Genomic DNA, 13814 nt, shown 5'->3' with positions numbered 1-13814 from the left:
GTAGGCGGGACACAATGTAAATGTCACGGTCTGCTAATGAGGCAGCCCTTCGTCTTCTGATCAATATTGCACTCAAACTGACATCTTCCACAGAAGCAGACTGGAATACAGCGATGATGCTACATCCCATCAATCTTTAGCAAGTCTTAATTAGACATCTCATTACACAAAGAACATAGCTATTTATGTATAGGTTTCCTAAAGCTAAAAATCAATAAGAAAAGATTACAAGTCTAATGTATGAGGTCCATATTCTTTCAGATCATGGTTTGGTTAGTTTTGCTTAATTAATACAAAAAATACAACATTAGAGTAATTACAGACCATAAAATAAAAACCTCTTATAGACGCATATTGAGTTCCAGAGCCTCTTCAAGAAATACCCATTAATTTCTCGTTCCCTTGCTTGTAGATCTTAAGGATCAAAATGTTGACGCAGCAAAGAGAAAGAAATCCGCTCAAATTTTCCAAATAAACAAGATGAAACTCCAAGGGAAGCTTGATTTCATTTAACTAAACTTGTCCTTCCTCATTAATTCTGAAAAACAAGAGCAGATTTTTGTTACTCACCTCCTATGTCCTGCTGTGGTGCCCTTGAGCAAGGCACCGGACACCTCCAATCCCCCCTCCCCATTGCTCCCCAGGCGCTGCACAATAGCTGCCCACTGCTCCTAGTACTAGGATGGGTTAAATGCAGAGGACCAATTTCACTGTGTGTGCTCTGCTGTGTGCATGTATGTGACAATAAAGAGGGTTTCATCCTCCGATTCTATCTACGTACTTACTTTATGTCTATCCCACATGACCATGTTGTGTTATTTTCAAATAATAAAGATCAACGAAGGATTATAATCTGCACCACACGCGGATAATGGCATTCACGGCACAATACATTTTTATTGAACACAGAAACCATGTGTACAGGAATAATATCCACAGCCTTAACTGAATAGGTTACAGTGGCTCACTTCATGGGATGGCTGCTGGTGTAACTCGAAGGGGCCAGCAGACGACTGCACTTAAATTCACTGAGGAAACCACTTTTGAAAATCAAACAACAGCTGAATGTATTTAGCTCCACGATACATCTCATGCATGACATCAAAAATAGTATTTCTGACATAATAGTTTCATCAACAAACATGGACATACCCAATCATAAATGTTCGACAGGCACAGACAATGAGCCAAACTGCTGCACTGGAAAGTTAAAGTTTAGAATGAGCTTCAGATTATGTGAAGTTTATAAAAAAATAAAAATGATCACTTTTATCAACACCATTTGGAAGCATTACAGTCAATAACACAGTCTGCAGTTTATCTGCAGATCAAGTGTCCCAATAAGCCCAACAATCACCAATAAAATAATGATGGTATTTCAGAACTATAAGCTCTGTTACAGATTTCAGACATGTGGCTGTTCAAATATTTCCCTTTCTTAATTGTGAGATATCACAGCACAAGATCTTTCATCCATGTCCTGGCAGGTTATGTTTTGTCATGCCATTGTAAAGTTAAAATGAAAAACAAGAAAATAGCTGACATAAAGCTCCAGTAATTTAGGAAAAGCTGAGGGTAAAAAATACATATTTGATGGTAATTTCCTGACACATACACCTCATTGCATCAGACACACAAGCAAACTGGCATCAGTATCAACATGAAGTAATCACAGCTGTTCAAGGTTTTTAAACACACAACCTTACATGAAGGATCAGCGGCACAAATGTTGCTGAAGTGATCTTTTTTTTTGTTTAACATCACAACATGTCACTGAGAACACACCAATAATGTAGACCGATCTGTGTTGCTTTGCCTCAACACACACGACAAAATGAGCCACAGCAAAGCCTGCTGTTATAAGATGTACACCAACAATGCTGAAAAGTTCTGAAATAAAGCAGGTTCGCTTTTCTAAACTCTGCTGTAAACTGAAGACGTCTTAGAGGTAGGAAATGGGCATGGAAGAAAGTTCCAGGAATAATTATTCACCTGTTAAACCGGTGATAATTAAATATTACTTCTACCAATCATGAGGCCCAATAGGTTTCTCCTATAGAGTTACAGCAATACTTTATAACGCCTTAATATTTATCAACAATCCAGCAACTTTATTGCACTGAGACAGCTTTATGAGCAGTTAATAATTAAATACCTGTCGTTGAGTACAGACACTGATACAATCTTTATTTGTTCAATGTTTATCAAATTGACAAATATAGATCAGACCTGCAGATGGCATTGGTAAAAGTGTATTTAACCGATACTATTTAGTGGTTTGCAACATTAATAAAGACTAGGCATGTGTAAGTTATTACACATACAGGCAAATGAGACTTGAACAGTGCAATAAAGTTGCAACACTTTGTATTATACAGGATTAAAGGCCACATAGGAAAGTGGGTTCTGCAAAATTGGCCAAGTTCTAAACCTCGACAGCTCATTTGACACCAGAGGCTTGTTAAATACCAAGTTTCACAGCGATTACATTACCACTCGTTAAAAAACATTTGCATCTACCATCAACAATGTGAGTGCAGCTGCCATTTCATCTGACTGAGGGACTAAATTAATTAATAAGAAGAGCTATGACATAAAAGCGTGTAATGAGCTTCATTAATATTAATCCAGAATTTAGATGTTGGTACAAGGGTGAAGATATGGTCAACAACAAATCCTCATGATACATAATAACCAAGGTGCTGCATAATAACAGATGTACATAACCGATCACACGGAGCTACTTCATATGAGATTTACAAAGAGCAGTCGGTTCAGTTGAGGTCACAAGTTACAGGTTCACAGGCAACACCATGCAGGTAACGTTAACACAGTCCCCGTCTGAGTCCAGTTATTTAAACACAACCTACACACTCCCACAAGGTAAATACAGAATTTTAACCTGCAATGAGAGACTTTTGTATGTTATTATCATCAATAAACTGTATATATTCTCTTTAGACCCAAATTGTTCAGAAAAAAAGTCACATTCTGAAAACTAAATTGTTAATGATGGATTAAAATGTCCAACAAATAGGTTTCATTATATGAACACATTTTTTGTGTATCAGCTAGAATAATAAGACAGTAGAACTGTCCCGACTGCGTGAGCGTTAATTTGAATGTTTTTATTTAAATAGTATCAGCCAACTTCAAAGTCAGAAAAAGATAAAAATGTCATCACTTGCTCAATGTTGTCGTATAAAGTACAGTACTACTTAATAAATAAATATCTCTGGAGGAGTTGCATAACAAAAAACAACCTTCAATGATGTTGGGGATATGCGTTACCGGGCGTCACGTCTTGAACAGACAGCAAAGCTGGACGAAAGTGAAAGTCAAATTTCAATTTGTATCGGCTTACCTTTAAGCAGGTTATTTATGTTATAATTCAATGTCTGGCACCAATGTGACACAATAAATGTATTAACCCAAAAGAAACGTAACCATCTTACAATTAGAGGGGGCAATTATTTATGTGCTCTGTTTGGGACCCAACAAATTCAGCTTTTGGGCATCCTGTTTAAATTCTGGTCTCAATAACATGATCACGCATCAGCAGCCCTCTGCACCCATTGACTATTTGCACATTTTAGACCAATTTTTTTCATAATAAATTACTATAAATACGGAGATTAAGCTCCAAGTCATTACATATTAGAATATTGGATTTCTGATCAAATTAGTTTCAGTGGTTATTTGTTCCTTTTATTTAATATAACACTGTTACTACAATAATGCTTAAAAAATGAGTTTCCAAGAACAAAAATGTGCAAAAGGTCCAGGGGTAGAAGACATCACATTTGACTGAACAAACATAAAATCATGCCATGAGTGCTTAGTCAATCATACTGTATTTACAAGGATTTACATTTACAATGATTTTCTCTGCCATGCATTGTTTCTTTATCTGGTGACTTGAGAACCAGTTTCATTGAACCCATACACTATGAACACTGGATTATTCGCCATTGGTAGATGGTAAGTAATATTTTTAGGGAGCCGAGGCATAAAGTTATGACCGTATCTACACTGATTTATTTGTATTTACTTTTGAGGAGGGTACTTTACAATAAAATACATGACCATAGGTCTGTTTAGTTGTATATTTTTAGAATCTTACTCTCATGATGAGCTTAACGTAGCCCCGGGCCTCATTAGTTGCTTCCTGGGTTTATAATAAATATATTTTGAATGGATTTACAGGGAAATTTACTCTGCTTCTTCCCTAAAAGGTGCCAGTGACGTGAACAGAGAGAGGGAAACAGGGAAAATACCAGAGTGGGGAAAAGGAGGGGAGATGTACGTTTGTTAGGTCACTACCAGTCTGCATTATCCCAGGTTTCCTCGGCAGGTTTTGTGGGACTCTTCTTCGTCTTACCATCTGCGTTCTCCCAGTTGTTGTCCCAGGCTTCCCAGCTCTCCTCTGTGCTGTGTTTGTTGTTGGACGCTCCCTCTGAGCCCCAATTGTCCCAACTGTCAGAGCTCTTCTTTGCAGAATTATCTACGTTGGTCCAGCTGTCACTGCTGGGGGATTTCTTGGCCTTTAAGGAGTTGCTGCTTCCAAAGGTTTCCCAGAAGTCCTTTGCGACAGGCTGGCTAGAACTGCCCTGATATCCCTCAGTGGCATCCATGTTCTGGTAGCTCTCTCCAGCAGACCTGAAGACAGCCAAAACATGTTCAAACAGTTAATGTTGTTTTGCATCAAGTCACACAGTACAGAACATGTTGGATGAGAGAAATACAATTGTATCAAGTTGTTGTCATTACCCATCCTCCGTTTTTCCCGCAAAGAGATTAGTCAATTTGGAACCAGCTCCCTGGACCTAAATAACAGAAACAATTAAGCTGACAATACTTTGATGTAGTGGTTACTTCAAGTGTTTTTACAGGTTGTGTTAGAAACAATTATGACTAATACATATAAGTTAAACGAAAGTAAAAACTAGAAATCATAGCAGTGATAATAAAAGGAAACTAGATACATAAACATTTTCAGTTTTTTTTAACAAAAGTTTGAGGTGGTAATAATAAACTGAAAATAGCTATTTTCTAACACTTTACATCAGAATAGTTGACCACCCAGTACTCACCACCAGATTAAAAATGGCAGCAAGAAAAACAAAAGTTGACAGAATTAGAAATATTCAAACATTCATCATCATAGCAAAACCAGTCTCCTTTGAGGGCTAGGACCTCTGCAGTTTTTGGTTATCTGCCCTAAGACCCCTTGGTATTTTAACTGCTCGATTAGAGCTGCTGTTCCTGAATCAGGAGACTGGTTTTGCATCTGTAAGGCATGGCAGATGTCTGCCCTTCCTACCTTGTTTGCCAGCCCGCTGATTCCAAGTGTCATTTCATCTAGCAATTTGCCATCTTTTACCTGAATGAGCCAAATGTTTATTAAAAACGTATAAAGTCAAAAATCTCCATTCACATATATTGGTCTAACGCACATGTAGTTAGCAGCAGTTTGGTTTTCCATTGTGAGAAAAGCAATTGGGTTTGTTAACAGAAAATCAACACGAGAAAACAACATTTTGTTTGATTCCAACAATTCCCAGGAGGAAATAAGGCCAAAGTAAAGCAACTGAAACAAGAGACTAAAAGCATTGTTACAAAAGAGCAGACTATTGATACATGAAACCATTAATGCCAACTGTACATTAGAAGACAAAAACATTTAGTTTAATACTCAGTCTCTGTCAATGGCTTCCCACTTTTCATCCGTCAAACCAAGATAGTAAACCACTTCCTGGATTGTGTTTTCTTAAAGCTAAACAAAACTAGTTTCATAATATTAAAAGACTGACCCAGGAGCTGCTCTCTCGAAGTGTTTTGGATATAACTCACCATGATGATCAGGGAGTGTGACATATTCAGTAAAGTATTATGATGTAAAAGCAATTTTTGAAAAGCCATTAAGCAATTAATTGTCAATTGAAGAGCTTCATGTTGTGTCTTTTAATATTTACCGAATTTTATAGAAAATGGCATATTTTTAAAAACCTTGATCCAACACTTCGGCCAAATATCTTTTGTTTTATTTGGTAACCTTGCCTGGTGAAATGGAAATTGCATTTGGTTAAGATCTTGGTATTAAATATAGATCTGGCCCATGATTTGCATGTTTAGTGTAAAGGCTCATGTGTGTGATAATCAGAAAACACATTACTATACTGTGTATGTTTTCTAACATATACAGTATATTACCCTTGTGTTACTTTAAAACTGACTTCCTTGAAATGAAAAAGACTTTATCTCTTTAAAAAAAAGGGTTGAATATACTTGTGGGTGTTGTCTTGCCACTGTGCGGAAAGTCCACATTGACTCGCATCCGTTCCCATATAAACAGTTCACAGCTGTGAGTTTCTGCAAATCCCATTAATGAATCACTATCTTGGAGAATTTTTTTTTTTAAACTGCAGCTTTTGTCTTTTAATTTCAGCTGGCACAAAGCAGATAAACTGGCACAGACAAGCAGTGTAGAAAATAGCACATTCACATCTGAAGCTGTTTAGTCTCTAAAGCGCTGAAGCCCACCACCAAATCAACAACTTCAAACATCAATGTTACCTTTTCTTGTGTAGGTTTGATAACATTCTCATTTAATGTCTGTCCTAACTCTGTGGCCTAGTTGGAAGTCAGAGAGGAGAATGCACTTGAATGAAACAGAGTTTAACATTCACAGTAGAGCAAGACACTGAGCTGCTTGTTCTGCAGTTGCATGAAGTTACTGATCATTCCCATTCAACATGACACTGAACAAGCACTAGAGGGTGTAATGGTTCAAAGAAATATACATCATCGGTGTAGAGCAGACTTCTGTTTTTAGAGAACTCAGCATGCATATTGCTTCTGTGTAGTTTGGTGAAAAACTAAAAGCTTTAAATGGTAACTGACAAAATCTGTTTTTTTCTACTCAACCTCTTTAGTTCTGCAGAGCAACATGATGCATAAAGGATCTCAGAATGTGTTCTAATGTTTGTTTTTCTTGTTTCCTTATGTATAGAAGACATTTTAAAAAAACAGCTACCCAGCCCGTATAACTTAAAGAACACCCTGCCAAATGTTGCAATGCATTAATTGTAATAAATACCATATTGTATTTACATACCATTACACCTCTATGGCACAATAAGCAGTCAACACAAAAACTGTCATGCATGAATGGACTAGCACCAAAAGATGTGTGTGAACAGTTTATGGAAAAACATATCCATATTAGGGGTAGGAATAAAGGCAATTACTATCCCACTGTCTTTCACGGGTTATCCATTATCTCAAAGTACAGGCACCAACCAAACCACAGTATATTTAAGCAGAAGCATGTGACAATCATTATTTTGCAAAAATATTCAATAAACACTGACAAGCTAACAAAATTAAAGGAAATGGGTAATGTGTTTGTTGAAAAAAAAAAACATGATGCGGAATAAGCGCCATGCACCTATTATCTGCTTTACCGGTTCTGGGGGTGCTTTATAGCCCTTTAACTACATCCAGAGAAGGCAAAGAGATATTGAAGTAGTAACACAGTTATTGCAGCATTATAATTGTACATTATAGGGTTAGAGATTTACAAAAGCTAGATATATAACTAAAAACAGAGAGAAAAAGGTCAGAGGAAAACTGTATTAGCAGTACTGCTAACAGGTTACCCATGACTTGTCAATCTTACCTTTAAAGTTGCTTGGTTTGCCAGTTTAGATGTCTATATGTGGGGAAAAAGACACATGAATTCATTTTTTAATTATTTTTAAGCAGAAATTCTTACTCCAATTCAATACAGCACAAACACAAAACAGTATGTATTGCTCGACTATACTCACATTATCTTTAGCGATAGAAGCAAACTTGCTAGCTCCAACAGCAAAAGTGCTCCAACCCTGCAAAAAAATAAATAAAAAATTGCCAAAGAGGAAAAAATACAACAGAAAGTAAAACTCAGACAAAAGATATACAGCATGACTTACTGAATAAATAGAAGTCATGGCATTGTTGATGAAGTCATCCTCTTTCTTCTCCGGGGTCACTGTGTTGCCAAAGCCGACATACCGATTCTCTTGATTGCCACTGTAGCCCCCTCCGCTGAAAAGGTATAAAAATATATATTTTAAAAAACAGATCATTGAAATAAAACAATATTATAATAAAATAAGTGTGAGGCTCTCACCTCTGATACGAGTTAACATCATCACTCAACCAGTCTTCAAATGCTTTGTCGCCGGGTTTGGCTGAGCTTTGTCCCGGCCCTCCAGAGCTGTATGAAACATGAATTCACTGCTTTAAAACCTGTCCTGTAGTCAGAGCGTGCAAATAAAAAAAAAGATCCATCACTTTTACCGATGAGAGGATGAAAGGCCGGCCTTGGGTTGAGGGGATGTCCAGTTTCTGGCAGGGGATGTCTCAATGGACCACTCCTTACCCTCTGCTATAGTTGCAACCTGTCATGTACAGTGTTAAAATGTAAAAGCAAGTTCCTGACAAGAAGCAACCTCAGGGTCTGAAAGGTGACAGGTGAAAATACAGAAGTGCTTTATACTTGAATTCTTGCACATAGCTAGCAGGGGGCAATTCCTTGGTTTGAGAGTTTATGGTCTCAAGAGCTAGCTTTGAATCTTGTATGTATAGTAGGATGTTTATTTTGTAAAAGATGGTCCCATTTAGAGTAATACAGATGACCGTGATTGAGGTCAATACTAAGGTGTTTTAATTTGAGTAATTTAAGCCTTACACAGTGGGAAGTTAATGACACCTATCTGAAACCTTTTTTGGTCACCTAAAAATGCTTTGCTCATCTTTCAGGTGTGCTTAGGGCAAGCATCCTCCAGTTGGTTTGAAACTATCAAAAATATAAATAGCACAAATAGACGATAAGAAAATAACTTGGGCCAATTCTAGTCTATCATTAATCACCAGAAAGATATGTTGTCAATATAATATGGTCAAATATTTTAAAAAGGGCTGAAACTGTGATGAAGTGCTCCCCAGCACCTGGACTGTGCTGTGTAATTGCCCAAATGGTGCACACCTCACCTTGTCTCTAAAGAGTGCAGCAGCTTTGCTGTTGTATTTCTCCTGTAAATTCCAGGTGGGATCATAATCATCTTGGAGCTCAAGAAATTGGCGGAATTCCCCATTTCCTCCCACTTTCATCTTCTCAAGCTCAATATCTTTCCACTTGTCCATGGTGACAGAGCGCACAAAACTGCAAATAAGACAGAATGGATGGATTGATCAATATCAGACCTGACAGGAACTCCACTATCATCAAAACCATAATATAAATCACTTGTCTTACCTCAGATGTACTCCCAGGCCCCTGTGCTTGCCAGAACACTCAAGACAAATCCAGATCCCATAAGTCACACTAACCCATTGAGGGTTAAAACCCCCACACTCAAAACATAGCTGGAAAAAAAAGGCACAATGAATGAATTCAAACGACTGCTCACAGACCATTTAAACTCTGACAAGCTAACAAAATTCAAGAAAATGGGTAAGGTGTTTGAAAAATTCATGATGTGGAATAAGAGCTATACACCTACAATGTGCTTTACCGGGTGCTTTATAGCCCTTTAACTACATCCAGAGAAGGCATAGAGATATTGAAGTAGTCTGCAAAGCCTCTGGTGTGAAAGCAAATGAACCAACCACAGGATTATATGAAAGCAGATTTTAGTGTTAAATGGTTCAAGATAAAATAAAAAAATCAAGGAAAATTATAATTAAATATTTGTCATACTTGATCTGCTTAACAGCCTGTATATAACCAATTTTCGATGATAATTTGGTTACCAATGGTGCAGGTAATTTCCCTAATTGATAGGTCAAAAGCTGTTAAAACTGCTGTGCAGTTTTCTATTCTGTTAAATAATCCATTATAAAATTGGGTGACAGTTATCCAACAGTAACAAGCACTGATTCATAACTGTCTCTGAAAGTGAAAAGCGGCAGTGACAAAGATAACAACAAAAAAGTATTTAACATTTAATTGCCTTGTGTTGGAATTTTGAATATTTTCTTTGTCAGTTATACAGAACCTATTTATATAGATTATTTTTAGGTTAGGAGACACATTTCTCTGGTGTTATTGCCAAAGATGAAGGCCAACTAGATCCACTGGCAGTGAAATTCCCGTCTAAAATTACTCCCAGCATTTATCAGAACAAGGATGAAAGTGGAGAACGTTGATTGTGGAAAGGTGCTTCTTTGCAAGGCACCCAAACACCTGCTAAATGAATTATAGGGTGCCAGAGGGCAGAATAAGAAATTAAATCCAACCACATGCCTAACTAACTTACATTATTCTCTTCTTGGGTTCTCACTTCCTTCAGAACTCGTCTGGTCCTTGGACTCGCCATGTTGACCCACACTGGAAAAGAAAGGTACATTTGTGTTTCATATCCCTGTGTGAACCTGTACTGTTTTTCCTATTTGTTATCTTTGTTATCTTATCTTAAAAGATCTTTGGTAATGGAACATTAGACAAAAATACCCCTGTGAATTAATACTCCTAAATACAACTATATGATACCAAGTTAATAGTCCACTGTAATGGTACTGTCTCCTCAACACAAAATCCTCCTTAAATAGAAGTGTTAAATGTTCTGTTATTTAATGAGGCTTGTTATAATTTGTGAATTTGAACTTTAAAATCTCTTTTATAAAGTTGTGAGGGGAAACTTTTTTGATGGTGTCGTCTAAAACAAACATGGCCCAGCTCCATAGACAGCAGGCTAGTTTGAGGTGTACTGCGCCTCGCCTGGAAGGTGGATGAAAGCAGCAGGCAGGCTGCTGCCAAGAGAAATGGCAAAGGCTGCAAAAACACTTTCCCAGAATGATACAGAACGTCATCGAATTATCAGACTGCAAGTTTTACAGCAACTTTTATAGGTCACAAATAATAAGATAAGAGATACTACAGACTTGGACATTTTCAATGATGGTCAATAAGTCATAAATCCATATATATTGTCAGTCTGAAATAATTGTTAGCTTGTACGCTTTAACATTTTCAAGAGAAAATTCAGTCAGTTAGTTTTTGTTCACCACAAACGTATCACAAAGTGTCCTTTTGTCCGTGGCACTGGGACACAAAGTTGATGATTAATAAAGCAGTTACCAGATCACTCAGACAGCGGTGATTGTGATATAGGTACACATTCACTGCTTTAATCCCTACACAGTCTGATGCTATTTAATGTCAACGTATTTCATGAAAAGTCTAACAATAAATTGATCATACTTAAGAGTAATAAGGAGCCAAAGCATGATATATTTTATTCCTCTGTGTTGTAAACCTCTGAAGTCCTCTACAGAATATGAAAACACATCAGTGAGCCACACTGTTACGCTGCGTGCATGTCTCTTTCATGCAATGAATATTGGCACTGCGGTTTGTTTAGGCAAATCGTACATAAAATGTCCTTCTTATGCAAATTCTTGAAGCAAATATATTTATTTGAAAGATGTACATATGTAAGAATAAATGGGCCTGGGACCTGGGCCGTAAGGTCAGCAAGTATTAGAGAAAACACTGGGGGTATTGGTATTTTCATGTAACTTTAAATCACAATACCAAATATTTATTTAAATGCCAGCCTTATCATTTACTCTGTCAGGTATGTTTCAAGTGAAAATATTTAGTTTATAAAATGGGGACGGTTTTCCCCTCAGAATTTTGCAAAGCCCTCTATGACATGTTCAAGAAATATTGTCTAAGTCTATAACCCAGAATTATTGTATCTACAATGGTGTTGTACGTTTCCCCACATAATTGAATAAAGGAATTCTGAATTGTGATTAGGATCCTAGAAAAAAAATCCCACAAACATTACAGTATAAAGCACTACTGTATTAGGTTGGACATGAACTGTATGATTCTCAGACAGGTGTAATGTTTTCACAGAGAGGCACTCTTTGCAAATCTGTGCAGACATTCAGGTGAAAAATCATTAGCAAACACAACTGTAAAATATTACTTGCCTCTAGTGGTGTAAAGTAACTCAGCAGATGTACTGGTATTAAAGTATGGTAATTAAATACGATTTTCAGATAATAGTATGTAATCTTTTGCGACTTTGTACTTCTACCCAACAACAATTCAGAGGTTGTTTGAGTACTTTTACTGCACTATAATGATTTCATACAATAAATTCTTTGCAGATATGGGTTAATGATATGTAAATCCACTAGCTCTCTGCAGTATACAAAGTAAATCAAATGAGCTCCACGTTTACCAGTTGTGATAAACACATTAATTCATCATCAATTATAAATCAAAATATATATATATTATTAGAAAATGGGCCAATCTGCATAACAAGTACTTGGGTATATGTTGATGCTAATATTTGTGTACTTTTACTTCAGTAACATTGGCAACGAAGGACTTTTACTTGTAACAGAGTATTCCTACACTCTGTTAGTTCTATTTGTACTTAAGTGCAATATCTTTTCTTTATTCTTCCACCTCTGCATATGATACTATGTGAGCTTTCCGAACAGAACTGCAGTCGTGTCAACGCTCCTAGACTGGTTACGTTAGCAAACACAACAGATGTTCATCTTCGTGTATATTTAACAACATACAACTATAATGTAAAAGCAATATAACGGTGACTTATTCCATGTCATGATTACCATGTTCGTTCTACGTGGACATCACACCAAAAGGTTACATTTTAATAGATTGGTATGGTAACTAGCGACGATGCTAACGTTAGCTGTGGACCGAGACAACTGATCGTTACCTGGATGGATGAACAACGGTGTTTTCTGAGGCTCAGCTGGAAACTCTACGAAGGATTTTCTTCTGTGGCGGAGAACCAGCAAATATTACACTGTGACAGACTGTGTCAGACCCTCATAAGTGTTTTGTAACGATGGATTGCTGCTGTTAAGCACCGGTAGCCATGTTCCTGGTTTGCATACGTTGGCAGTGCAATGCATCATGGGAGTCCGCCTTTCCTTCTGTTTTCTTCTTCTTCTTCTTCTTCTTCTTCTTCTGCTTCTACTTCTGCTTCTACTTCTGCTTCTTCTTCTGCTTCTTCGTCTCTCTTTTGATTCTTTGCTGCCTCCACTGTTCCGGAGTGAGAAGGTAAGCTCACTGGACCGATGTAGCATAATGGTAATATACCAAACCAAAATGTTCAAGCTATAACCTCTCTACAGCTGTCATGATCTTTCTACATTTCCTTTAGTTTTTAGTTTTGTTTGTTTTTGTATGCACTTCCCCTTGTTCTAGATTCAATTGAAAGCAATAATGCTAGATTAAGGTAAGTTTGAACATGGAACATGGGGGTTGTGGTGTACTTCAATTTATGCTGGCCGAAATAAATATTACAACAACAAACACAAAAATATTAAAATTATTCTTATTTATCTATCTTAAATATATTTTAAAAAACTAAACTATAGGCAACTCCAAATAGACTTTTGTGCAGCAGCCATCTGTGTTGTTCTGACTTAGTTAATACAAAGAACAAACGTGAACTGAGCTTAAAGTTCACCTTAAATTTCATTATGCTGTTGGTAAATTTGCATTTTTAATCAAATGTCATTCCGTGAGCCAAAAACTTTAAGTCATCATCGTTGGTCGTCAGTGTAAGTTGATCATTTAAGGCTTAAACAATTGCTATTTTGAGCTTGCAAATTAAATTGGAAAATAAAGAATGTAATTTTGAATAAACCTGAAATCAAACAACAGCCACACGGCACAGTGATAAAGGTCAGAATGCAGCCTTAATTGCAGCCCTTGTTAATCTTTGACATTGTATTTACTTATCATGCTCTTAAAAATCATCCTT

The 13814-nt window shown here is 36.9% G+C and overlaps 1 protein-coding gene across 4 annotated transcripts; it reads right to left on the bottom strand.

Annotated features, from left to right (window-relative positions):
• Positions 1–872: 872 nt before the first annotated feature.
• Positions 873–13030, bottom strand: arfgap1 (ADP-ribosylation factor GTPase activating protein 1). 4 transcript variants are annotated; one of them, XM_063910580.1, is made up of 13 exons: positions 12759–13029; positions 10308–10378; positions 9305–9414; positions 9040–9211; positions 8347–8447; positions 8177–8263; positions 7977–8091; positions 7833–7889; positions 7682–7714; positions 6577–6633; positions 5324–5383; positions 4771–4826; positions 873–4659 (listed from the first exon to the last, which is right to left on the bottom strand). In XM_063910580.1, the coding sequence occupies exons 2-13, from the start codon at positions 10365–10367 to the stop codon at positions 4320–4322; spliced, it is 1248 nt and encodes a 415-aa protein (XP_063766650.1). In that variant the 5' UTR covers positions 10368–10378; positions 12759–13029; the 3' UTR covers positions 873–4319. The 4 variants fall into 4 exon arrangements, with proteins under 4 accessions (XP_063766650.1, XP_063766652.1, XP_063766651.1 ...); XM_063910582.1 differs by lacking the exons at positions 5324–5383; positions 6577–6633 and adding an exon at positions 7467–7496 and having other exon boundaries at positions 4771–4820; positions 12759–13030; XM_063910581.1 differs by lacking the exon at positions 6577–6633 and having other exon boundaries at positions 12759–13030.
• Positions 13031–13814: the final 784 nt, after the last annotated feature.

Source organism: Eleginops maclovinus, chromosome 20 (genome assembly GCF_036324505.1).
Source record: "Eleginops maclovinus isolate JMC-PN-2008 ecotype Puerto Natales chromosome 20, JC_Emac_rtc_rv5, whole genome shotgun sequence".
In the NCBI taxonomy this organism is placed as follows: Eukaryota; Metazoa; Chordata; class Actinopteri; order Perciformes; family Eleginopidae; genus Eleginops; species Eleginops maclovinus.
This window is presented reverse-complemented; position numbering and strand designations above follow the sequence as displayed.